General features: G+C 42.8%; 1 protein-coding gene across 3 annotated transcripts in view; it reads right to left on the reverse strand.

The window, feature by feature from the left end:
• The window catches only part of Ctnnal1 (catenin alpha like 1), a 52,989-nt gene extending 30,403 nt beyond the window's left edge, over positions 1-22,586 (reverse strand). For all 3 annotated transcript variants that reach the window (XM_055605375.1, XM_055605376.1, XM_055605374.1), the window contains exons 1-4: positions 22,367-22,586; positions 9,455-9,644; positions 4,461-4,648; positions 1,069-1,188 (exon numbers count right to left, since the gene is read on the reverse strand). In XM_055605375.1, coding sequence (XP_055461350.1) covers positions 1,069-1,188; positions 4,461-4,648; positions 9,455-9,644; positions 22,367-22,504 — 636 coding nt within the window. In that variant the 5' untranslated portion in view covers positions 22,505-22,586. The remainder of the gene's footprint in view (positions 1-1,068; positions 1,189-4,460; positions 4,649-9,454; positions 9,645-22,366) is intronic.
• Positions 22,587-24,046: the final 1,460 nt, after the last annotated feature.

Below are 24,046 nucleotides of genomic sequence, written 5' to 3' on the forward strand. Positions count from 1 at the left end.
ACACACATGCATACGCATGCATATGCCATAGTATTCATGAAGGGGTCAGAGGACAACTTGCAGGAATCAGTTATTTCCTCCTACCATGTGGATCCTGGGGAGTGAAATCGGGCAAGCACCTCAACTATCTTGCCAGGCACCTATACACTCAGTTTTGTTTGTTTTGTTTTGTTTTAAGAGACAAATGCTGCTACCCAGCCTGCCATTTTCCAGATCCATGTCCATCTGCCAACTGTAGCTGCAACCAGAAAAGCTCATGTCCAAAACTGAAGGAGTGGCCTAGGAGAGGACACCTAGAGGCATCTCAGTACCACAGGTCAAGATGGATTCATAAGCAAACAACCCAACCAGAAAGAGCCTATTCTAGACATGCTGTGGTCTTCCACGTGCCCAGATGTAGAAGTATTGGTCTGAATTGGGGAGCAGGTCCCAAAGAATAGGCACCAAGTTAAAGTTGAAGAATGATAGGTGTTAGGAATAGACTTAACCAAATTCTATCCATTAGCAGTGACCTTAGAAAAAAAGCCCTTCATCTCAAGTTTGGTTTTCTTATGCATAAAATACTAATAACAATACCCAATTTGTAGAGATGCTTTGAATATTAAATGCAATGATATTCACTAAATACCTAACATAATATAGCCAGAGCAAATAGAATAATGGCATGTGTTCTTAATATTAATCTAGTATGGTAAGTAAACAAATATATATCAAATATTCTAAAATTACAAATACCAGTTCAATTTATCTGCCTGAGCCATGTCAGAAGAGCCCATGGAATATTTGATGACAGGGAAAGCACTCGTGTTGGGCCTTCCACACAGCCAGACCATTTCCATTGCAAACATTATTAACTGCCATATATATATACAAAAAAAAAAAAAAAAAAAAAAAAAAAAGACTCATCAATCTACTACGCATACTGGATTACTTAGAAAGGATTTTAAGAGCAAGGTCATAGAAGTAGTGAATAAACAAGTCAATTCAAGTGATTTAAAAGCTCACAATTCCATCCAAATTAAAAGGTATGAGTTTATATGAAGACTTTTCTAACTGATAAGTACATACATTTTGTCTGTCTCCCGTTAGATGTGCAAACTCCACCATTTCATTTCCAAACTGGCTGAATATTTGAACAAATTCTTGGAAACTCTGTACTTTCTCTAGCCTTTCCATGGTGGCAAGAATCTGCAAAACAGGAAGTATTTCATTGTTGTCACATGCTTATACCCACGACGTATTGTTGGGCGACAAACAAACAGACTGAGACTTCCAGAGTTGAACAGAGAGTGAAGGGAAACAGGGAAGCTCCAAATTCCATGGGAAAGCTGAGAAAAAAAGAAAACACACGAGAAGGACCTCTAAAACATAAACAAAGATTAGAACCGATTAGAGAAATGACTTGGTTTTAGGATAAAGAGATGTGGATTTACTTACAAATTCAAAGGAAAAAAAATGAACAAATAGGGCTTAGGGAGTTAAAAAGCATTTGCAAGAAAAAGGCAGGTGAAAAGAAAAGGCAGACCCAGCATAGAAGCAGGTAAACCTCGGGGTTAAAGGCTGTACTAGGGGGAAAGAATTCTGAAAAGGGAAAGCATGTTGTCCTGGGTAAACCAAATCACCTTTCTAGGGGTCTCATAGGCAGGCCCCTGACCTTCCCTATTTGATTAACCCTTAAAGGAGTCAAGGACGTGTCTCTGCCTGAATGTAGACTCTGGTTTCTGTAGGGTCTTTTAATGCGACAGGCTGGCCTTAGACTCTCTACGTAGCCCCATAGTCTAGTCCTGAACTCATGGTGATTCTCCTGCCTCATCCTCTCAAGAGATGAGATTACAGGTCCCCCCACTCCCACAGTCAATCTTAAATTTTAATAATAGTAACTCTTAAGAGGTTCTGGAAGGCTGTATTAATCAGCTCTGGAGGCGATGCCTGCAATGACTTACCTGCCTTTTAACAGACCTCACCTTGTAAAGATTCCACCAACTCTCACATGACTACACTAGGGCCCAAGGTCCCGGCACAGGGACCTAGGGAAACACTCAAAGCCATGTCTGAGCACAGCAGGAACAGCAATTCTGCCCATTCTTTGCTTCTTTACACTTGACTTCATGAATGAGATTTTGCTCCATGTACTCAGGAGTTTTTGTTTCTTTGTTTTGTTTTGTTTTGTTTTGTTTTGTTTTGTTTTGTTGGCACACAGTCACTAATCTACGCTGACCTCAAACTCCTTATGGAACTGAGGATGATCTTGAACATTTTTCATTTGAACTAATTATTGGTATATGTGCATCTATTCATGTATGTAAACAAATATGTGTTTGGATGAACATGTGTAAACATATGTGGAGGACAGAGCTTGACTTTAGGTGTATTCACTAATTGCTGTCCTCTTTATTTTCTGAGGCAAGGTCCTAAATCTGGAGCTCACCTATTTGTCTAGTCAGAGGCTGAAGCTAAGTAAATCTCCTTTCTTTATAAAGTACCTAGCCTTAGGTATTTTGTCATAGCAACAGAAAATTGACAAAAGGTAGTAGCAAGAACTAAGAAAACAGTGAGGAGAAAAATACAAAACAAAACAGAAACTGTACAAGTCATTGAACCACAATTAGAGGAACCCCAGTTAAAAAAAAAAGGGAAGGGAGATAATCTACAGAGTGAGGAGTAAGGAGGTGGTTTAGGAGTTCACAGTTGGAAAAGAGTTGATGTCAGTCCGGAGCTGCTGCATAGAATAAATCAACTGCCAAGAAGCTTCAGGCAGTCAGGAACGAACAGAATTGGACCTGTGCACAGCACAACTCTCAGAAAAAGCCGTTTCTTTGACAAAAGAAATACAGTAAGTAAATGTGAAACACATTTTCTGACAGTTTTTTCTACAGTAACTACGGAGTTTTGGTCAGACCAAGATAGGTTAGAAAAACACTGATATCCTGTGTTTGCTCATTTTTAATGAGTCTAGGGAGGGCATTTGGCCTGCTAACCTGCACAGGCAGCTCAGGAAACACAAGCAGTTCCCACAGATAAGAGAAGACAGGAAAATCTTTCTTTCCTCTGTCATTCTCTCTTATTTCTTTTTCCTCTTTAAAATTTTACTTTTTGGTTCACTCAACATTTATGATAAGGATGGGGCATGGACAGGGCTAGCCTCAGATCCTACTGCAGGGCTACCTTCAGATTCTACTGCAGGCTAACCCCAGGTCCTACTGCAGGGCTAGCCTCAGATCCTACTGCAGGGCTAGCCTCAGATCCTACTGAGAGAATGCACCTCTGCCCTGGCTGATTTGATTGCCTTCTCCTCACATTGGGGATTATCCCCCGAAAGCAAAGGCACTTGGTTCCCAATGAGGGGAGCATAGCCACGGTCTACAGGAGAAGAGTTTAAGTCCATTCTTTAAGTTTTGCGACTCTTCAGAAATATTTAAGGGCTCTTAATGGAAACATATGGAAACTTTGTAGCTGTGAATAATTATAGTTTCAGATTTTTTTTTTTAGGCAGGGTCTCATGTAGCCCAGGCTGGTCTCAAACTTCAATGTACCTGAGGCTGGCCTTGACCTCCTGACCATCCTGCCTCCACTTCCCAAGTGCTGAGATTACAGATATATATCACCACATTCCATTTTATGTGGTGCTGAGGACTGAACCCAGCCCTTACTGCATGCTAGACAAGCGCTCTACCAACTGGGCTACAGCCAGAGCCCACGTGACTTACATTTGTCTTTAGCTTAGAAACTGTTACTATTTGATTTGGATAAGAAATACTAAAGCGTTAAGGATCATTTTTAACTGGGTCTCTGCCACATACCACATCAGCTTCGATTGTCTTCCAAATTTTTGTACATTTAAGGCTTTTGGCATTAAGCCTCAACAAGATTTTTATCGTTGTTATTAAATGAGAAACATTATTTGCATTTAAAAGTTTAGGCCTGGGGCTGGTGAGCTGGCTTAGTGGTTAAGAGCACTGGCTGCTCTTCCAGAGGATCCAGGTTCAATTCCTAGCACCCACATGACAGCTCAAAGCATCTGTAACTCCAGAAGCCCTCTTCTAGCCTCTGTGAGCACCAGGCATGCACACGGTACACAGATTTACATTCAGGCAAACGCTTATATACATACAATTTTTTAATAGAAATAAAGAGTTTAGGCTCAGTAAATTGGAGATGATAGGTATAAAATACATTCTTTTTAATGGGGCTGGAGAGATGGCCAATGGTTAAGAGCACCAGTCATTCTTCCAGAGGTCCTGAGTTCAATTTCCAGAAACCACGTGGTGGTTCAAAATCATCTGTAGTGGAATTTGATGCCCTCTTCTGTCATACAGATGCACCCGAACATAGAACACTCATATACATAAATAAATAAATATTTTAAAAATAGGTAATTAAAAGCATTGTCAAATTATCAGGATTTCACCTCAACAAGCATTCTGAACCACCTGAGACACAAGCATGGCCAGAGTGAGTACCTTGTTTCTTGATGTCACTATCTGCTTGATGACTACCCGGTCTGCCAGCAGCAACACCTTTGTCACCGAGGACAGCAGCAGCCTGGCGGCCTGCACAACTCCTGTTTTGTCTGTCAAAATTGTGATCTGGCCCTCCGATTCCAGATGATTTAGTTTGGCCACATCTGTGAGTGCTGCGATTGTTTCTCCTAACAAGAAAGAGAAAAGATTATGTTGAGACTAAAACTCTTAAACAAAAAGGCAGACTTTCTCCCATCTTCGCTCTAACATGCATGGGAGCTTCGCGGACAGTTACTATTAACACTACACAATCATTTGCTCTCCTAAAAGATGAGGGCAAACTTTGTGTGCTGGTTTGAATGAGAGCTCCAGTTGCTGATGGCACTGCTTCAGAGGAAGCGTGTCACTATAGGCGGTCCTTGAGACATCCCCCGTTACTAGGTCGCTCTCTCTAATTCCTGCTTGCCATTCAAGATGCAAGGCCCCAGTTCCCAGCAACTGCCACCATGCCTTCACTCCACCACTATGGACGAGGTCTAACCCATCATGTTGTGTTAGCAATAATTAATACAATGTGATATTCTCTAAAACCCCTTATTGTTATAGTTAACAGTATTTTTAAAATAATTCTGCTTAAGATAAATTTTGGGGTGCTAAAATATGTATGTCTAATGCCTGAGTTTCTCACAAAAGACCTATTGTTAATTTTATTATATACATGCAATAATGTCTCAGCCATTAGCACAAAAATCTTAAGGAAAAAGTATTAGAATCTTTTCAGACAAAGCACAGGACATAAAACAGTCAATATTTAGAATGGTCAGTCATTGGAAACACATTGAACAGACTGGAAAAGATAGAGGTAAAGCAGGGTGGCTGTGGGGATTAGGGGGACAGATGAAGATACGTTGCAGATGGCAGCCAGAGGAACATAAAGAAGAAAGTGATTTGGGAGACAATATGAAAAAAATATATAAAATTAGTATCTAACCAATGATAAGAAGAAAAAATTCAGAATTATAAACCAAATCATTTAAAGAGAGTTAGGACAAAAATGACAAATTTAGTTTCAGACAGTAGAAATTTGAAATGATACAGGAAGGTATACACAAAACACAGGCCACTCAATACGGGTAACTAACTGATGCTTTACCAATAAATCAGTATTTACAGTAGCCAGCCTCCAAGATGGCTCCCTGAGAGCTCTACCTGTTAGTACCTACATCAGCCAGCTGTTCTCTCCCTCAGGTTGGTAGGCAGAAGAGACGGTATGCCACTTCTGAAATTAAGTGATCACATCCTCGCCAGTGAGATGCCTGTGGGCAAAATCACCTGTCATGCAAGCCTGATACCCTGACTTTAATCTCTAGAACCATGATAAGGAGAACTGACTCCCAAGAGTTGTCCTCTAAGCTCCACACGTGCACTGTAGCATATGTGTGAATACACACAGACACAGACACACACACAGACATACACATACACATAAAATTTTAAAAACTGAGACTTGTTTTCTCTCTCTCTCTGAGGAAAACCAAGTACCAGGTCACAGGCAGTCCTACTACAAAGAGATCCACTTGGTGACAGTCAACCAGAAAGTAAAGTCTGCCAGTGCCATTGGGAACATGCAAAACACATCCTCCAGCACAGTAAAGCCTGCAAATCACTAAGGCCTAACACACACCTTCACCCAACATCAAAACATGTGCTGACCCAGAGTTGTCCAGACAAGCCACTTCCACTGCACAACAATAGTTAACCTGTTGCACAGCAATAAAATTTTTGTGTTACAAAGTTTTTGAAGGCAAAAACTACAGAAGACAAATGTGCTCAGAACTATCCTTTATTGTGGTAGAAACAACAGAGAAAATGGCTAAGTTTGTGTTATAGCAGCAATAACTGGAAAAAAAAAAGGTATTTCCTCTGTTCCTCTGGAAAATGTGTATTTTTTTTTTCCCTATCATTCTCAGCCACCAAAGGCAACAATAAGATCCTGTGCAGATGGCATTGCTGAACTGTCCCTTTTCTGACTGAACCCTGGGCATTCAACAAATCAGGCAGTGGGCAGTAAGCCCTGGTCTCCTTCCCCTCACAGCTCTTCCAAGAGCTGACTGCTAAGAAGCCTTTAGAAAGGCAGAGAGCTTGCAGGCTCACAGTTGCCATTTCTAATTTAGTACAAGCAATGAGGGAAAACTCTGAGGTGCGCTAACAAAAATGTTTACAGAGCTGCTGAATAAAATTTAAATCTTGATAGCTGGTCAAAAACAATACAGAGGCTCAATTGAGAGGAGGAAAAAAATGCAATTATTACAGCATTAAAATCTGTTGAACATTTCTTCGCACCAAATGCACACACATCATATAGCAATGCCTCCACAAATGAGAACACTGAGGCTTGTCCAGTGTCCCTCTGCCTGAGGGAGCAGACGAGCCTGGACTCTAAGCAGTCAACACTAAAGCTCTAGGTCTTGATCACTGCTTCCTCTTCTTTCCCTCAAGCACATGCAAACTGCCTGGGAAAAAATGGCCGTTAGGGCTGACTGAGCCAGAAAGCCTTCAGGAGTGGCTCACATCAAGTCCTCAGTCTTCAGTCTATCTGGAGGGTGACGCTTCCCTATAATGCAACTTCAGGAGGCTCACAGGTAGGGGTAGGAGCCTTCTCATAGAGTGAAAGGCACTTCAGTCAGCTTAGAAGAGACATGTGCGAGGCTCATGCCCACAGAGGGGACCTGCCTGGTCCTTGGCTGGGGCTGGCAGCCCCTTGACCGAGCACAGGGCGACAAAGTTAAGGAGGCATAGGACTTCATGCTGCTCTTTCCCTGTAAATCCTGCTCCACCCCCACCCTGGGCTTTCAGCAATGGCTGTTACCAGGAACTGAAAGAATCAGACTAACTTTGTAACCTATGTTTCTTTTAATTGCCTTACAACTTATATTTTCAAGCTTTGCCCATGTTAATTAAAGCCTCTTAGTGCTTCTCCAGAGAACAGAGGAATGTAAAAGTTCCTGACATTAGCCATCTGTGAGGGCAGAGATAAGGAAGAGAACAAGCAGAGATCTCTACTAGGTGGAGAGAAAATCACTGTCCAGCGCCTGTGAGACAAACTTTGGAAACTGAACCAAATGGCCCAATCCTTCTCCTGAATAGCTCCTAACCTTTTATCCAAAGCCTGTAACCCCCACTCCTCAGAACAGACATGGGATGAGTTAATCACTCTCCCACCCTTAATTGTGGCTATATTTCATATGGCAGGAAATTCCAAGCTGACTTAAAGATCAGATATTCCCCAGATATTTACGACAGGGCTGACCAGACCTAAGGGTGCCCAGAACCAACCAATTATTTTAAAAGTTAAATACCTAATCCAATCCTGAATTGCCAAGATTGCAATCCCTAGAATTTCCCATGCTTTGTCTTTTAAAAACCTAAGGCCACTCCTTGCTAACCAACAGGGGTGACCCCATTGTGCAATGGTCAAAATAAACCTCTTGCGATTTTGCATCGATGATTAGTCTCCCGGTTTCTCTTCATACCTTTCTTAAAATTAGGCTCATGCTGGGCCTAACAGAACAACTAGAGAAGGTCTTTCTGCTCTCTCTGCATTGTCCACTGTATTCTGTAACATGCTGTAGAGGTGCCCACAAAATAATGTGGTGCCAGGAAAATAGGACTCTCCTCTTACAAACTGGTTTGTTTCCTCTCAGTGAACAATGAGGATTATGTAACCCTTTGTTTCTCACATTTTTCTCTTGCTTTCCAGGAAGTACAATTAAATATTCATCTTTGCTAAAGATTCTGGCATATTTTTCCTCTTATTTTAACAGATTTATTTAACATGTCTTTTATTATAACCCATTTCAAATCCTTTTTCATGTTGAAAAAAATATAAACTACAAATAAGGTAAGGCCATCTCCTCTGCTTTCCACATAAAGCTGTGTCCTAAACCAACAAATGGCTAGAAGCCCAAGAGTCAAGCCAGAGTCCTCAGGTTCCTCTAATTAACAACCCCTTTCTATCTGCTCATCAAGTAGACCTCACCACGTATTCTGTTCTCTGTAACTCTATCCCATTGCCTGTGCTTAGCTGTTGCATGTAAATACTTCATAGGAAATCTTCCTACCTTCATTCTTATGGCTCTCTCAACCTCCCTTCTGTAAATCGCCCATCTCAGAGGCTAATGGTCAGCATGGCATGCCCCTCTTCTAACCAGTGAATGAATCCTATGTTTCAGGCATAAAACTGAAGTCAAGAGAAGCCCAACAAAGCTCATTAATGTTCTAGAATACCTTATTTCGAGACAGGGTTTCTCTATTTTAGCTCTGGTTGTCCTGGAACTCGCTCTGAGCCCTGGGATTAAAGGTGTGTATCACCACCTCCCAGCTGGATAGCCTAACTCAAAGCAAAACTAAAGTATTTTATCAGGGATGTAGCTTGGTGGAAGCTTGCACTGTAGAAAACAAACAAACCTCCCTAAGTTTTTTTGGGTGTAGTGGTACATACACTGTACCCGTAATCCTATCACTTAGGACCAGAGGCAGGAGGATCACTCCAAGTTAAAGCCAACCTGGTTTACACAATGAGTTCCAGAACAACCAGGCTACATAGTAAGACTGTCTTAAAATAAATAAATAAAAATATTACCACCACAATATCCAGAATAATGAAATTGGTATAAGTAGTCTTTCAAATAACTATGGCATGGTGACACACACCCATAATGCCAGCACTCAGGGGACTGAGGCAGGAGGATTTCCAATAAACTTGAGGGCAGCCTGGGCTAGGTACTGAGATATGCCTCAAAAAGGAAATGAGCTGGGTGTGGTAGCACAAGGCTTGGCAGAGGCAGAGCCAGTTGGATCTCTGAATTCAAAGGACAGCCTTGACCACAGAGAGTTCCAGGTCAGCAAGGATTACATAACAAAAGTTACCTTGTCTCCTAAAAAAAAAAAAAGCAAGCAAGCAAACAAACAAAGGTAGATAAATACTCACATACCTGCTTGTTTAGCTTCAATGCAGGCAATAGTAATTTCTTCTTTCAAGTCCCAGTTTTCATTAGCTATAGCTTCTCCTACTTTAACAAATCTTCCAACTGCCACATTGACAGCTTGTCCCACACGCTGAATTGCCTGCAGAGTTTTATCAGACTTTTTGGTATTATCTTTATGGTTAATAAGTGTAGTAATCTAAAAATAAAAAAAATTGAAACAACTTATATTTCAATACTTTAAAAAAGAGAAAGCTCTCACAAAAGCAGAGAAAATTAAACCCAGTATATGAGACGAATGCAAGAGACTAGATCAATAGCTTTAGACGTCACAGCCAGGCAGCATCTTGCTTCATTTCTCAGGACAATGCTTCTATTAATTGTGATTGTGAGTTCACCTGAGGGCACTTATCTAGGACACACAGTTCCAGATACTCTCCAGGCGGCCCAACAAATCTTAAAGACATAAGAGCGGGACAGGGCAAAACACAGGTTCCCAGCACTCATAGTTTCCTCAGTTTCCACTCAAGCTGCTTTGAGTAAAGACACCTCTCATTGCATTCCAACCCCCACTGTTCACTAAGCAGGCAGGGTGTACGAAACAGTACTTGTGCCATAAAGGTGGCACAGCCCAGTTTTGTTTAGCAGCAGCCCCAAAGTACATGAAACGCCAAGAGTTTCATCATTTGGTTTTAAACTCTAACATAAAATATAAAGGGTGATGTATAGACCATAAAACAAATGAAAATCTGTAAAACATCTCAGAAAAATAACACATGTGTAATACTCACATGCAAAATACTTATTTAAAAATATTAGATGAAGCTGGGTGGTGGTGGCACAAGCCTTTAATCCCAGAACTTGGGAGGCAGAAGCAGGCAGATCTCTGTGAGGCAGCCTAGTCCACAGATCGAGTTCCAGGACAGCCAGGGTTAAAAAGTAAGAACTTGTCTCAAAAAAAGAAAGAAAAGAAAGAAAGAAAGAAAGAAAGAAAGAAAGAAAGAAAGAAAGAAAGAAAGAGAGAAAGAGAAAAAGAGAGAAAGAAAAATAGATACCAACTAGAAAATGTATACTGAGTTTCATTTTGAAATAATTTATATGAAATGAAAACAAAGACCCAAATAAAATACTGGAGAAAGGGCTCAGTGGTTAACAGAACTGGCTGCTCTTCCTGAGGTCCCTGTTCATTTTCCAGCACCCACATGGCAGCTCCCACCTGTCTATAGCCCTAGCCTGCGGGGACCCAATACCTTCTCCTCGCTTCTGTGGCTACCAATACACGAATGGTGCACAAACATACATGCGAGAAAATATCCTTACACATAAAGTAAAACTTAAAATTTAAAAAGACCTAAAATGGAGTATAAGAGGATAGCATTCTGTACCAAGTACTTTTTGTTTTGTTTTATTTTGATTGTTTTCAAGACATGGTTTCTCTGTGTAGCCTTGGCTGTCCTGGACTCAGTTTGTAGACCAGGCTGGCCTTGAACTCACAATGATCTGCCTGCTTCTGCCTCCCCAAGTGCTGGGATTACAGGGGTGAGCGACCGTGGCTGAGTACCAAGAAGTTTTTAAATTAAGATGTTAAGAGCTTAGAATTAATAGAAATGTCGAAATTTCAACCTTGGGGTTGCCATCACCATTAGGGATGAGCCAAGTGATGCAGAGAGATGTACTGAATGCCCCTACATTTCTTTTATTTTTGAGTATGTGTTCATGTGTTCACACATACACATGTGTGAATGTGTGTGTTGAGGTCAGAGGCTGCTTTTGTATATCTTCCTCAATGACTCTCCACCTTTTTTTTGAAGACAGGGTATTTCAGTGAGCCCAGAGTATTCTTCAACTAGACTAGCTGGCCAGTGAGCTTCCAGGATCCCACTGTCTCCAGCATCTTCCACAGCACAGGGATTCTGGATGTGTGTCACTGCATACACAGGGGGCTGGGATCCAAACACAGGTCCTTAAGCTGGTGGTGTAGCATGCTCCCAGACTGAGCTCTGCCTCCTAAGCCCTTGCACGAACTGTTTTCATCTACATTATTATTTTCCAACAAAGGCTTAGTATCTATTGCATTCCAAGTCCTCAGGATGTGTGGTGTTTTGAATGAGAATGGCCCCATAGGCTCATATATTCGCATGCTAGCCCAGTTGGTGAACGGTTTGGAAGTAGGAGGTGTGGCCTTACTGCAGAAGGTAGGTCATCCTTGCCCAGTTCCTGTCATGATAACCATTGAATAACCCTATGAAACTGTCAGCCAGCCCCAATTAAATATTTTCTTTTGTAAGAGTTGCTTTGGTCATGGTGTCTCTTCAGAGCAATAGAAAAGTAATTAAAACAGGATGTATGAGTGATTGAGACAGCCAATCCTACCTCTAATGTCTGCAGTATAGATAAGCAATTCAATCACATAAAACATATATTCCATTGGTAAAGTAAAATTCTAAAAAATGAGAAAATATGGAGGAACACAGTGGTGGAGAAATAATTTTAATGTATGTGTTGTGCAAAAATGTAACATACAATATTGTGCCCATGAAGCCACCTGAAATTCTCTATTCTTTCTTCTCTGAGAAACTGCAATTTATAGTAGCAGGCTGACAACAGCAGGAAATAATGTATTTTAAAGAACAGAAACTGAGGGGTGAGAGGCTTTGGGGATGAGCCTGTCCTAGGCCTGAAGTGGTGAATGCAGCGAGCAAAGGGTCTACCATAAACCAGTGTCATGTGATGGATGGCCAAGAACTGGCCATGTAAGGCTGGGAACTGTAGCAAAGAATTCCTGTTCTGAGCTGGGCATGGCGGTGCATGTCTGCAATTCCAGGGAGGTGAAGGCAGGAGGCCTGCAACCTGCGGGCCATCTGAACTACAGAATGAGATCCTGCTTCAGTGAAGTTATGTTCTGTGCTTTACTGGTGATTTTGAAACATATTCAGAAACTCCCTCAGATCTCTCCTTCAAGGAAGAAGGAACTTTGTTTCTCTCTCAAGTATAAGCTCACTTGTGATGAGCAGATGACCATGAACATCATGCTGCATTTCTGGGTAGGTTTCATGATACTGTGATGTTACCTCTCTCTCTGTTTCTCTGTGTGTGTTTGTGTCTGTCTGTCTTTCCCTCTCTTTGTCTGTGTGTGTGTCTGTCTCCCCCTCTGTGTGTGTGTGTCTGTCTGTCTGTGTTTGTATGTGTCTGTCTGTTTCTGTGGGGTTTCTCAACAATCAGATGAGTGAACTTGTGAGCACCCTTCATAACAGGGAAAGTAGAAAACATCCCTCAAGAATTAGGTGGCCTAGCTAAGGTGATCTGAAGGGGTTTGAAGGAGCTATTGGTTGCAGTAAAATAAAAGCGAACAGAGAGAAGTTAAATAAAGCACTGTTAAATAAAATCAAGCCAGAACTTGCTGCTTCTGAAAATTCTCAGCCAGATGGCACACCGTGATAAGATTATAAATGGCTTACAGGCAAGAGTCAAATCTAAGGCATAGTCGAGAAAGCCAAATCTAAAGAGGACGCTAAGGGAGTGACGGTAAAATCTTAAAGTCAGCCATGGGAGCCAAGGCACTTGTCCTCCAGCTGTCCCAGAAGGAGGCAAAAGCAGAGAAGAGCTGACCTCTGCACAAATCCTGGGACAGCTTTGTCTTATACACTGAGTGCAACATGACTCAAAGGGCAACAAACAAAATTAATTACAGACTTAAAAAAAAAAAAAAGGAAAGGATTAATATGAAATGAAGGATTTCCCTACTCCCAAACCTCCACAGGCTGAGAAAACGAGCTACCCACAGGGTTGCCTTTCAACAGAAAGGGCGACCAACTGAGAAGGCAATGTCAAGATGTGAAGGCAATTCCTGGGATGTGAGTTTTAATTAAGGAACTGCTAACCTGGGTCCAGGTGCATTTTAGGAAGCTGTACACCAGCAGTTCTTTCTTTTCTTTTCTTTTTTATTTTTTTAGCATTAGCCTGCAAACATCCTGCACGTCCTATTTTTCCTATAGCTAGAAAGAGTTACACTTAGGAAATAGCTCTCTTTAAAGAGCTTATCTGGACCAGATTTCCAGGTCAACCTTCTGAGTCAAGCTGATGTTTTCAGGAGCGGTTGTGTGCAGATGGAAGAAGGTAAACAACTTACCACAAAGGTTAGAGAACAGAGTTCTTTGCTATTGCAAAGGCTCCACCCCTTCTCCTTAGGCACTTCTAAGCAGAATAAGCCGGGGATGTGGCTCAGGAGGTGAGTGCTGGCCTAGCATGCACTAGGCCCTGGTTCCATTCCCAGCACCACATACCAGGGTGGTGACAAACAGGCCTGTAAACCCAGCACTGACAAGGTGGAAGCAGGGGAGTACCTCAGTGAGCAGAATAAAGCAGAAGTACAGCGTGGTTACTCTAGAGGGTAAGGGACGAAGTCACTGCAGTCTCTCCCTAGGGGAAACCAGTGTGCTGGTAGAATGTTCTTATGGATTGTATACAATTTACCCTTGTTCATTCAAATGCTCATTTCTCTATCCTGCTATCTGGTTTCAATCTGGACATTGCATTGTGATGCTTATTCTCATCATCACCTGTCTCATGTTTGTGTAAAGATGCTACCATTTGTTCTCTATATTGTAAGTTAAACAACCAGCCAGTGCTGTGCAATGGAGAGAACAGGGTGGGACATCCTGGTCTGGAGGGGAGGAGAAGGAAGGGAGTGGGAGGACAAGTAGGAGAGGAGACATCAGCAGGATAGGATTTGGAACCATGAGGAGAGATAAACTGGACCTAAGATATGACTAAAAGCAAGGATAATGGGTGAAATCTGAATGGTAGGAAACTATGCAGGCTTAGAGGTTTAAGAGAGAGTAACTATTGCCCAGCTATAGTTACTCTAGATTAATTAAATAAATCCTAGTCACTGTATGGTGATTTGGGTATACAACTAGTTTAGGAATAACCACTATTTAACTAAAAGATAATTTGATAACAATATTCATCACCCACAACAGCAGTGGTGATGTGAATACATTTGACCAGCCCCACAGGAAGGCTCCCATGATGAAGAACTGAGGCTTCTTGGCAACAGCTACAAAGATTCTCAGGCTTCTGGCCACCCAAGTAAGGTACTCTCAAATTCCCGATTCTCAGAAATGGACTTACTTTAATATGGTAGGTTTTGAGGTATGTTGTTATTTACAAGTAAACATAATTTCAAATGTGTGCTTTAAAGTAGATTCTCACAGTAACTGAAGAGAATAAAAAGCTAATTGCTTTGGGCTATTTATTTATTTATTTATTTATTTATTTATTTTTGGTGGTAGGTAGGTACATAAAATATATTTGATGGTGAAGTTATAAAATCCAGCGTGATGTCCCACAGCTTCAGAATGGCTATTCTAACTGTATAGAAGCTCACCAAGATGTAGAAAGTTTAGGTAACGTTCATTTTGCTTTGTGGGGTTTTTTTGTTTGTTTCTTTTTGGTTTTTTGTAAAATTGTTTTAGCTTGATTTGGTTTTTGTCTGTCTCTCTATGTAGCCCTGGCTCGTCTCAGAGATCTACCTGCCGCTATCTCCCAATGTTAGAATCTAAGGTGTGTGTCATGGCACCTGGCTGCAAGTTCTTTATAATAAAGTTTTAACACATTTACAAAATAAATAAATAAAGCCCCACCACTGCAGACAGATGTTCAGTCATTCTCGCTCATTTCTTGAGTTTAGACTAGGGACAGAATATTTTCTTCAGCATAAATGTTACCTAGGACCCCATTAGGTAGTCACGTTGGGAAGGATCACTAGAGTGAACTGTGAGGATGACTGAGCTATGTATGATGCTGCAAAGCAGACGATGAATGTGAAAAGCACCAGTGTGTGGTGGCCACCTGCGGCTCGGCTTGGGCTGAGACAGAACTGTGAGACTGGCTAAAAGGGGAGGACACAGACATGGAATCTAGCCACACCACGTTGGTTCTCCATACCTGGTAGACTCTAGGAAACTCTCAGCACCACACGTAGAGCACAGACCCTGACCACGATTTCAAGCCGTTTCTTTAAGAGGGGAAAGAATAGAAGAGGCTGCTTAGAGTGGCCACGCCCCACCCCATCCATCTAGTGAAGTCCTAACACCAAGTTATTAGAAAGTGACTTAGCCACGAATTCAGAGTTCCCACAAATAGGATTTAGTACCCTCATAAGAGAAAGTGAAGGAACTTTGCCCCTTTACTTCATCACATCAGCGAGCAGACATCAGTCTAGTCTAGGAAGCAGATGGTCTCACCAAACCCTGAACACTGGGCACCCTGATGTTAGCCTACCCAGCTACCAGACCATACCAAAATAAATGCCTGTTGTTAAGACATCCATGGATTATTGTTCATCGTGGGACCGAGGTCTGAACAGGGCATCCCACAAGCTGGACTCTAGCTCAGTATTGCTATTACAGCAACCCAGAGTAAGACACTCTGCTCATTAAATTCTGTGTTTACATAACACTTACATTTTCCAATTATAAAAAACTGATCCCACAATTAGGCTAAAGCACTAACTATTGTTCAGTTCTGAAACAAGCGTTTTGCCTTTACTTCAAGCATCCTCTCCAGGGCATAGTTAAGGTGTGGCTGTCTTCCTCTTACTGGAAGCATTCTGGAAAGTGCTTATTCCAAATACAGTAATTGAAAATCAATATTTGGAGAAGCTAAGTCAATTCATAAAAATCCTTATTGAAAGATCTACTTATGTCCTAATGTTTTCAAACTTTTAGAAGACAGGGCTGGAGAAATAGATGGCTGGGTGGCTAAGAACACTTGCTGCTCTTCCAGGGGACCTAGTTCAGTTCCCAGAACTTGTGTCAAGCAGTTCACGACGCTCTGTAACTCCAGCTCCAAAGGCCCCCAGCACCTCTACCCTCCTAGGGCACTTCCACTTACTCTCATGTGCATGCGCACAAGCAGACACTCACTTACACATAATTAAAAACAGTAAAACTGAACTTTAAAAAGGGAAGGCACAGGTTGATTATTCCCATAACAAAAAAGGAAATACAGGAAACCCTCCATAAGTAACTCAAAGAACCCTATAATTCTGTGAGAATTTTGTCTAATTACTCCAATCCTGGATTATGTACACTTAATACACTTTTATAAAATTGAGATTGCATTTTTTTTATTATGCAGAGTACCAGTGTGTATGTTTTGCTTATATAAATTCATTTACTGCATTTAATGCTTACACCTCTAGCTTCTATTAGGTATCTATCTATTATTATCTTCATTATATAGAGTAAAAAGTCTAAAGCTGAAAGGGATTTAAAATACGCCCTGGGTCACAATGTCAAAAGCGGCCCATACCCTTACATCACCATGCCTCCCCGGCCTCCCCGGATGATGCTAAGGGGAAACACTGAGAGAGCTTCCACAGTTGTAATATGCCAAACTAAAGTTAGGGGTTGTGCTTGACAGCTAGGAAGAGCACTAAGAGTGACGACGTGCGGCTGCGCCGACAGACATGTCTATAGGGTGTCCTAAAAAAAACCTGAATGAGCCAGAGGGCAAAGAAAGCATTCTGTGGGGGAAGAAAGCTTTTTTGATATAGTGAACAACTACATTATGAAAGAAAACAAGAACAAGGGCTTCCTTGGGACCATCTGCCTAACGTGTCATGAAGGACAAACAAATGTACCCAGAAGTTAAGGATATGACTCCTACCGTTCTGCCTGGTTTGGAGTCCTGGTCAGGATGTAGCTAGTTATCAGCCTTTCCGTAACAACTCTCATCCGTAAGAATGGGGTAATAATACGCTCAGGCTCCCATGTGAAGTAACTGAGTAAATGTTAATCATTGTACTTAGAATATTGTCGTTACCAAAAAATAAAAAGTGTCAGTTACACATTTCTTTTCTCTTCCTCATGTTTTGGGATGTTCTAAATCTTTAAAACTGACATTAAGACTTCATTGACAGAGGCTTTTTTTTAAAACTACTTTGTGAAGAGGCAAGAAAGCAAGAAAAACAGGAAGCTGGGAAGAAAGGAAATCCAAAGTCCAATTCTCTAGGACTTAAAGAATAACCTAAAAGCCAGTCTGAGATGGAGAAGTTTCTGTTAGGATTTAACTCATCAGTAAATTCTCAGAATTAAGAATGTAAAATTTCCTTATTTGCTGCATAGAATATGGAAGTGAACTCATCATTCAAGGTCAGATGCTTTCAAAAGACGCAGGCATTTTCACTTGTTTACAGCCTCATTTTAACATTTCAATTTTCCTTTATCTCTGCTATCAAAAGCACACTTACATCCACTTCACCAATTAGCAGGGGAAAGAGAAAGACACTTATCTATTCTCTTCTCCCAAATCCTACCAAGAGAAAGATTCTGAAGTGTTCCCAAGGCAAAGAAAGAGATGGGAAGAATGAAGTGAAGCTACCTCAGAAATGAAAAGGTCCCTGATGGGATGGATGACTGGAGGAAAGCACACACAGGAAAACCTCAAGGGCAGAAAATGACATTCCACACCAGGGCGGAGGCATCCTTCTTCCTTTCCTTAGATAAAAACACTACAGGAGTGAGGGTGGTGACAGGAAAAAAATGAAATGACTGTTCAAAGAGGTGGGAGTAGTTCCACTGAAAATGTGCCCAGTTCTTAGCCTGGAGCTTAAAAAAAAAAAGTTCAGATTCTAAAATACGCAACATCAGAACCCACTGCAGTGGTACCCACTTACACTCCTAGACTTGGGAGGTGGAGGCAGGAGGGTGGTGAGTTTGAGTCCAGCCTGGGCTATAAAGATACACCGTTTTAAAACACTAAGAGTTGAGGGTGTAGCTCATTGCTTGCCTAGGTCTCATAAACCCGTGGGTTTGATCCACAACAGGCAAAAAGAGGGAGAGAATCACAGCTGTGGCTCAGTCACTGCATTCACACCTGAACTCTCAGGGGCCAAACCCTGCACAATTTATTTAACCCTCCTGTTAAAAGAGATTTGGGTAGTGTTTAGTTTGGGACCCTCACAAGTAAAAATGTCATTCATACTCATAGTCTATCTCATAAATATACACGGGGGCTTCTCTGAAAGACAGACAGGAGTTGAATCACTAGGGCATTGGTAGTATCGACCTTTTTCTTAGACAGTGCCTAATTATGTCACCCAGGGTGGCCTGTAATTGAATAATTCTCTCGCCTCAGTCTCATGTGTGCTGGGACTACAGCCGTGTACCAGGATGCCTCCCTGTTCAGTTTTTCTTTGTCAGAGACAGGGTCTCACTATGTAGCCATGGTGGCATGGAACTTGCTTATATAGACCAGGCTGGCCTCCAAGTCTCAGTGATCTGCCTGCGTCCAACTCACAAATGCTGGCTCTAAAAGCATACACTACCACATCTGGATTCTGATAGAATAAGTCCACACATCTTGCTTTGCTTCTGGCTGTTGTAGATTCTTTGGTCTTTCATATATATATATATATTTTTTTTTAGAATTAATCAAATCATCCTATCCCAAATTCTGTTGGAATTTTCATTAGAATTGCATTAAATTTAAAAATCAATAGCAAAAGCTGTGTCTTTAACATTCTGTGGATCTAGGCATGAACATAGTACTTTTCTCTCAGTCATCAATATCTACTTTGGCTTCCAATAAAATTTTCTCCATAGTCTGATATCTCTCTTTGCTATGTATACATGCAAATCTTTCTAGTAGCCCCATATTTTACTGTCTTACTATAATTTGTATTTTAATGACATTTTTTGTTTATTAATGTAGAGAAATGTATCTGAGTTTAGCACTTTATAAACATGCTATTTCTAACTTGAGTTTTTAATATTGATAATTATTAATACAATGGGAGCCCTGGTTTTTCTTTTTGTATCTCTGTACCTTTGGTTTCTCCTCCTTATCTTATAGAAGGGCTGGGATTTCTGGCATAGTTTGCATAGGATCTGTGATAGCAGGTTCTTTTCTCTGCCTTTAAAAGAAAGGTATCTTTAAATTTGACTGTTGCTATATCATGTTTCCAGCAGATACCCTTATCAGCTAACACAGGCTTTTAGAGCAACATTTCTATCTGTCTGTCTCTGTGTGTGTGTGTGAGAGAGAGATGTGTGTGTATCTGTCTGTGCAAACACTGGTGCCTGTGCATGCATGTGGAAAGAGGTCAACACCAGATGTCTTCCTCAATTGTTCTGCACTTTGTTTTCTAAGAGAATTCTCAATGAACCTGAAGTTCATGGACTAGCCTGTCAGCAAGTTCTCAGCATCCAACTCCACCCCATGCCAGCTCTTACGTGGCTGCTGGAGATCCAAATTCACGTCCTCATGCTAGCACAGCAAAAATCTTTCCCATCCAGCCATTTCCCTAGCCCTTCAGCATCATCCCTCCCACCCCCCAATGCTGAGGACTGAACTCAGGACCTCTTCCATGTTTGCCAAGCACTCTTATCATTGATCTACATCCCCAGCAAGGAAAACATTTGCTACTCATACTTTACAAAATAATTTTGTCATAATTAGAAGTTGAATGGAAGAGAAAGTTCTTTCTATATCTATTGCTGTGAAAATAATTCACAGTCTAGTCTGTGAAGACAGAAAACTTTACATATTTTTCTGATGCCGACAAAACCTTCCTTTCCTAGAATAAGACCTAAAAGTCAAGACTTTCACTGGGAGGGTCACATGGCATGATGGTAACCTTACTAATTTACCTCAAACTATGTCTCCTTCACAGTGTCATCCTGACTCAACCATGTGAGCTCTCACAGCATTTATTATTGATAATGCTCATTTGATACTTGACATGGGCTTGCTATTCTATACACTCCCTACCGACCAACTAAAAATACACACCCTTTAAAGAGCAGCAACCATAATAAATCCTTGCTTAAAGTACTTAAAATATCCTTAGGAAATTGGGAATTAGCTGGATAACAGTGTTATCTCCCTAGAAGAGAAATACTTGGGCATCTGAGTTTTCCAAAGAGCTGCCCCCTCAGCACATGCAAACATACACACACATACATACACACAGAAACACACACATACAAACACACACACACACACACACAGAAAGTCAGCCCTCGGAATCAACCAAGGACTTCGTGTAGGAAAGGCCAGCACTCCAACTGAGCTACGTCCCCAGCTCCAGTTTTAATATCTTAAACTCACTGAAACTTTAAAAGCGGTCTAAACTATCTTTATGTACTTCCCTGATTTGCTAATCAAGCACCCTAACCATGCTTTATGCATCTCTTGAAACTAAAAATAAAACTTCATAGTACTGGTACATTTTTAGCAAAGCTTACTTTTTTTTTTTCCAGATTGCAGTTCTCTGGCTAGTTTTCCTACTGTGGAACTTTTTCTGTGTGACTACTCTTCGCTGACCTCATCATCTCCTCTAATCTCTAGAAGGAACACAGGAGTAGGTAAAAGCTGACTACTGGGGCCAAGCTGCCTGGATTCAAAACCCAGTTTGGTATTTAAGAGTTGAAATCCCTCACACCAGGTTAATTGACCTAACTGGCCATGGATTTCTTCATCTGCCTCACAAGAAGAAGATGCATCTATCTCTCCTGGCGGATGGGAATTAAATGAGGTAGCACTGGCAAAGTGCTCAGCTTGAAGCAAACAGATGGATAAAGCATTAGAGGTTTAAGGCCCTCTCTCTCCCTTGTAAGACGCCTCACGCACTTCTCACCACTCTGGGGTGATGGTGCTGTAGGGGAGTTGTCCAGGGTGTAAGGAGTTGAAGACACTAGAAAACAATGGCACCACTCTTTCCATTGAGCCACGCATCCATTACTCAGGAAGAAGAAAAAACATAGGGAGTGCCAGGTGTGGTCACCATTCCTCCACTAATTACAGAATGCAGGCTGGAAAATGTAGATATCCATTTAATTAGCATTAGGAGAATCTAAGGAACTAGATAACTACAATTTTCACATATTCTCAGGACCAGCCTGGAACAGGCGGTATTTAAAAATCTATGGAATACTCCCCTTCACTAAACGTGTTTCTGTAAGACATTGGTGGCCAGATGTTGAGGTTGTTATAAGAAATTATTTTTTAATTTAGAGTCAGATAAGATAATTTAAGATTCTTTCTACCTCTAAAATCTTGGTAACCTTGGTATGAGTCACCAAGATGTTACAAGCTTAGAATGAGTCACACATCGCCAACACGCAGCCAAAGACAAAATTCTTCACTTGGTGTTTGGCAGAGTACTGTAGGTGAGGAATTCTAGCCCTCGGGTTATGTATACCTTAGCTCAGAGAAGCAAACCTTTTTTTTTTTTTTTTTTTTTTTAATTAAGCACATTACTTACAGGCTTCTTTTATAACCCACAAATACAATAATGCACTAATCCCAACTGAGACCTGGCAAAAAGTGTGCATTGGGACAAAGCCTCAAGCACTACTCCTTCCTGTCACTGCAAAGCACAGGCAGACAAAGGTGGATAGGCAAGTGTCAAGGAGGGACAGGACAGGTGGCCGGAGTGGGTGGGAGTTGGGCGAGCCCACACTCGACCAAGAGGACGGGACAAAGGCCTTGAAGAACAAGCAGGGGTGGGAGGCACACTGGCATGCACTAGTGTGCGCCCAGCGCCCGGGTCTGGCCCGGGACGCGGACAGCGACGGCGGCGGACTGCGCAGCGACGGCCCGCTCGGTTCTGGGGGGCGGGGGACACCGAAGGGGTGCTACCGTCCCGCGGCCGGGCCTCCCTCGGCCGGAGCCGCAGCGCCAGGCGGGTCTGGGCGTTCTAGGCCGGACATCGCACCTGCTGGGCTCGAGCACCTCACTGTGTGCCCAGGGTGGCCGCCCCGCTCCGGGCCCCCACGCGAGTCCCGCCTTGACGCCGCCGCGCTCGCGGAATGCGGGGCAGCGCCGCCTCCAGCCCCGCCATGCCGGACCGGGGTTAGAGCGGTCGCCGCCATCGCGGGCCGCGCACACGGGGACCCGGGGCCGCGGTACCTGAGAAACCAGGGGCAGCAGCGTCTGCTCCACCGAGCGCGTCCTGATCTCCAGTCCCGGGTCGAAGGCGAAGCTAGGTGCGTTGGAGGAGTGGACAGCTCCGGCACCGCCGCCGCCGGGCACCGGAGAAGCGGCCATGGCCCTCCACCGATCGGACGGCCAGCTCTCCGCACCACCGCGGGCCCGCCAACCAGCCCGCGGGTTGCCCGCTGCCTCGCTGTAACGAGGCCCCACCCCTAGCCTTGTGCCACCGCCTCGGCCCCGCCCCCTTGCGACCCCGGGCCGGGTAGCCCCGCCCCTAAGGCCACTCCACCCTAGCTAGCTCTGCCCCTGGCCCCAGCCTTGCCCATCTCTAGACCCCGCCCACACGCCCTGTAGTCTGACGCCCCGCAGTCCGGACTCATCAAACTCTGCCCCTGGGACTGACTGCGGGACCACCCCTAGCTCCGCCCCAATCCCTGGGAGGCCCCAGCCACCACTGCCACTGCGCGACCCCGCCAGCTCCGCTCTCTGCTGGCCCGCCCCCTAGGCCATTCTAGTGTTCCAAATCTTTTTTTACCTGGAGACACCTGAGGGACTCTCCATGTTCACGTGGCTTTCAAGACAACTGCCCCCAACAAAGCTTCCCAACAAAGCTTCCCATTTGCCTCAAAAACCAATTCTGAATTCCCATAAATATTCCTACGTGTTTTGATGAGGTTGAAAAATGGTAGGGATCCTCAGCCTTGAGACGGCAATTACCCTTGTAATCATCTGTCCATGCCTTCCCGGGAAAGTCTGTCCCATTTCCCCTCCACTCCTATTTTCTGATTATGTATCTTTTACACGGAGTTGAACCATTTGATAGTAAGTTCACATAAATATCTTGACACTCAGCAAGAAGGCAATGTCTTTAGAATTCATCTCTTCAAGAGAATTAGACACACGTCTTGTTTACTGCTAAATACTTTCACAGGTATTTTTAATATTAGGCAAGAACTAGCAGTGTGTTAATTGCTCCTTGAATGAAAAGATATGCCTATTTCTGACTGAAGTCACCTAGGGCTAAGAAACCATTCCCTCAGCCCAACCATGAGCTCACACACAATCCCTGTGCTGAGAGGGTGTGCTCCTTTTCCTCTGCTTCCCAGGAACAAAGCCAGGGAAGGCATTCAGAAGCCTGCATCTTTAGGATTCTAGACTCAAGCAACTGACTGAGAAGCTGGAGAACTATTTTTGAGGGATCAGAGCGGCTAATGAGCATCCACTGGGGCAAAAAGGAATCTGAGACAGGCTTACCCCATCCATCCAGCTAGCCGGATGGGCTCAACTTGTAGCTGGAAGTGAAGCTGCAGGGGTCAGCTTCATCTGCCCAAACAGCATGGATAACTCTAGTAATGGAGACAGCAAACCTGCGGCTTTTCTAAAAAAGAAGAGCTCCTGAATTCAAGTCATCTTTCAATTCTTTTTTCTCTTAAATTCTGTGGACATGTGCACATGAGTGCAGTGCCTGTGAAGGACATATAGATGCCCTGCAGCTGGAGTTACAGGTGCTTACCTGCTGTCCATTACCTGGGTTAGAAATTTAATTTGGGTCCTCTGGAAGAGCAGTACCTTTAACTGTAGAGCCACCTCTCCAGGTCTCCCGTCTTCCAACTTTTTACCTTCAAAACCACCCTCACACTTTATACGGGCTGTTGC

Source organism: Psammomys obesus, unplaced genomic scaffold (assembly GCF_907164565.1).
Source record: "Psammomys obesus unplaced genomic scaffold, mPsaObe1.curated_primary_1811, whole genome shotgun sequence".
Lineage (NCBI taxonomy): Eukaryota > Metazoa > Chordata > Mammalia > Rodentia > Muridae > Psammomys > Psammomys obesus.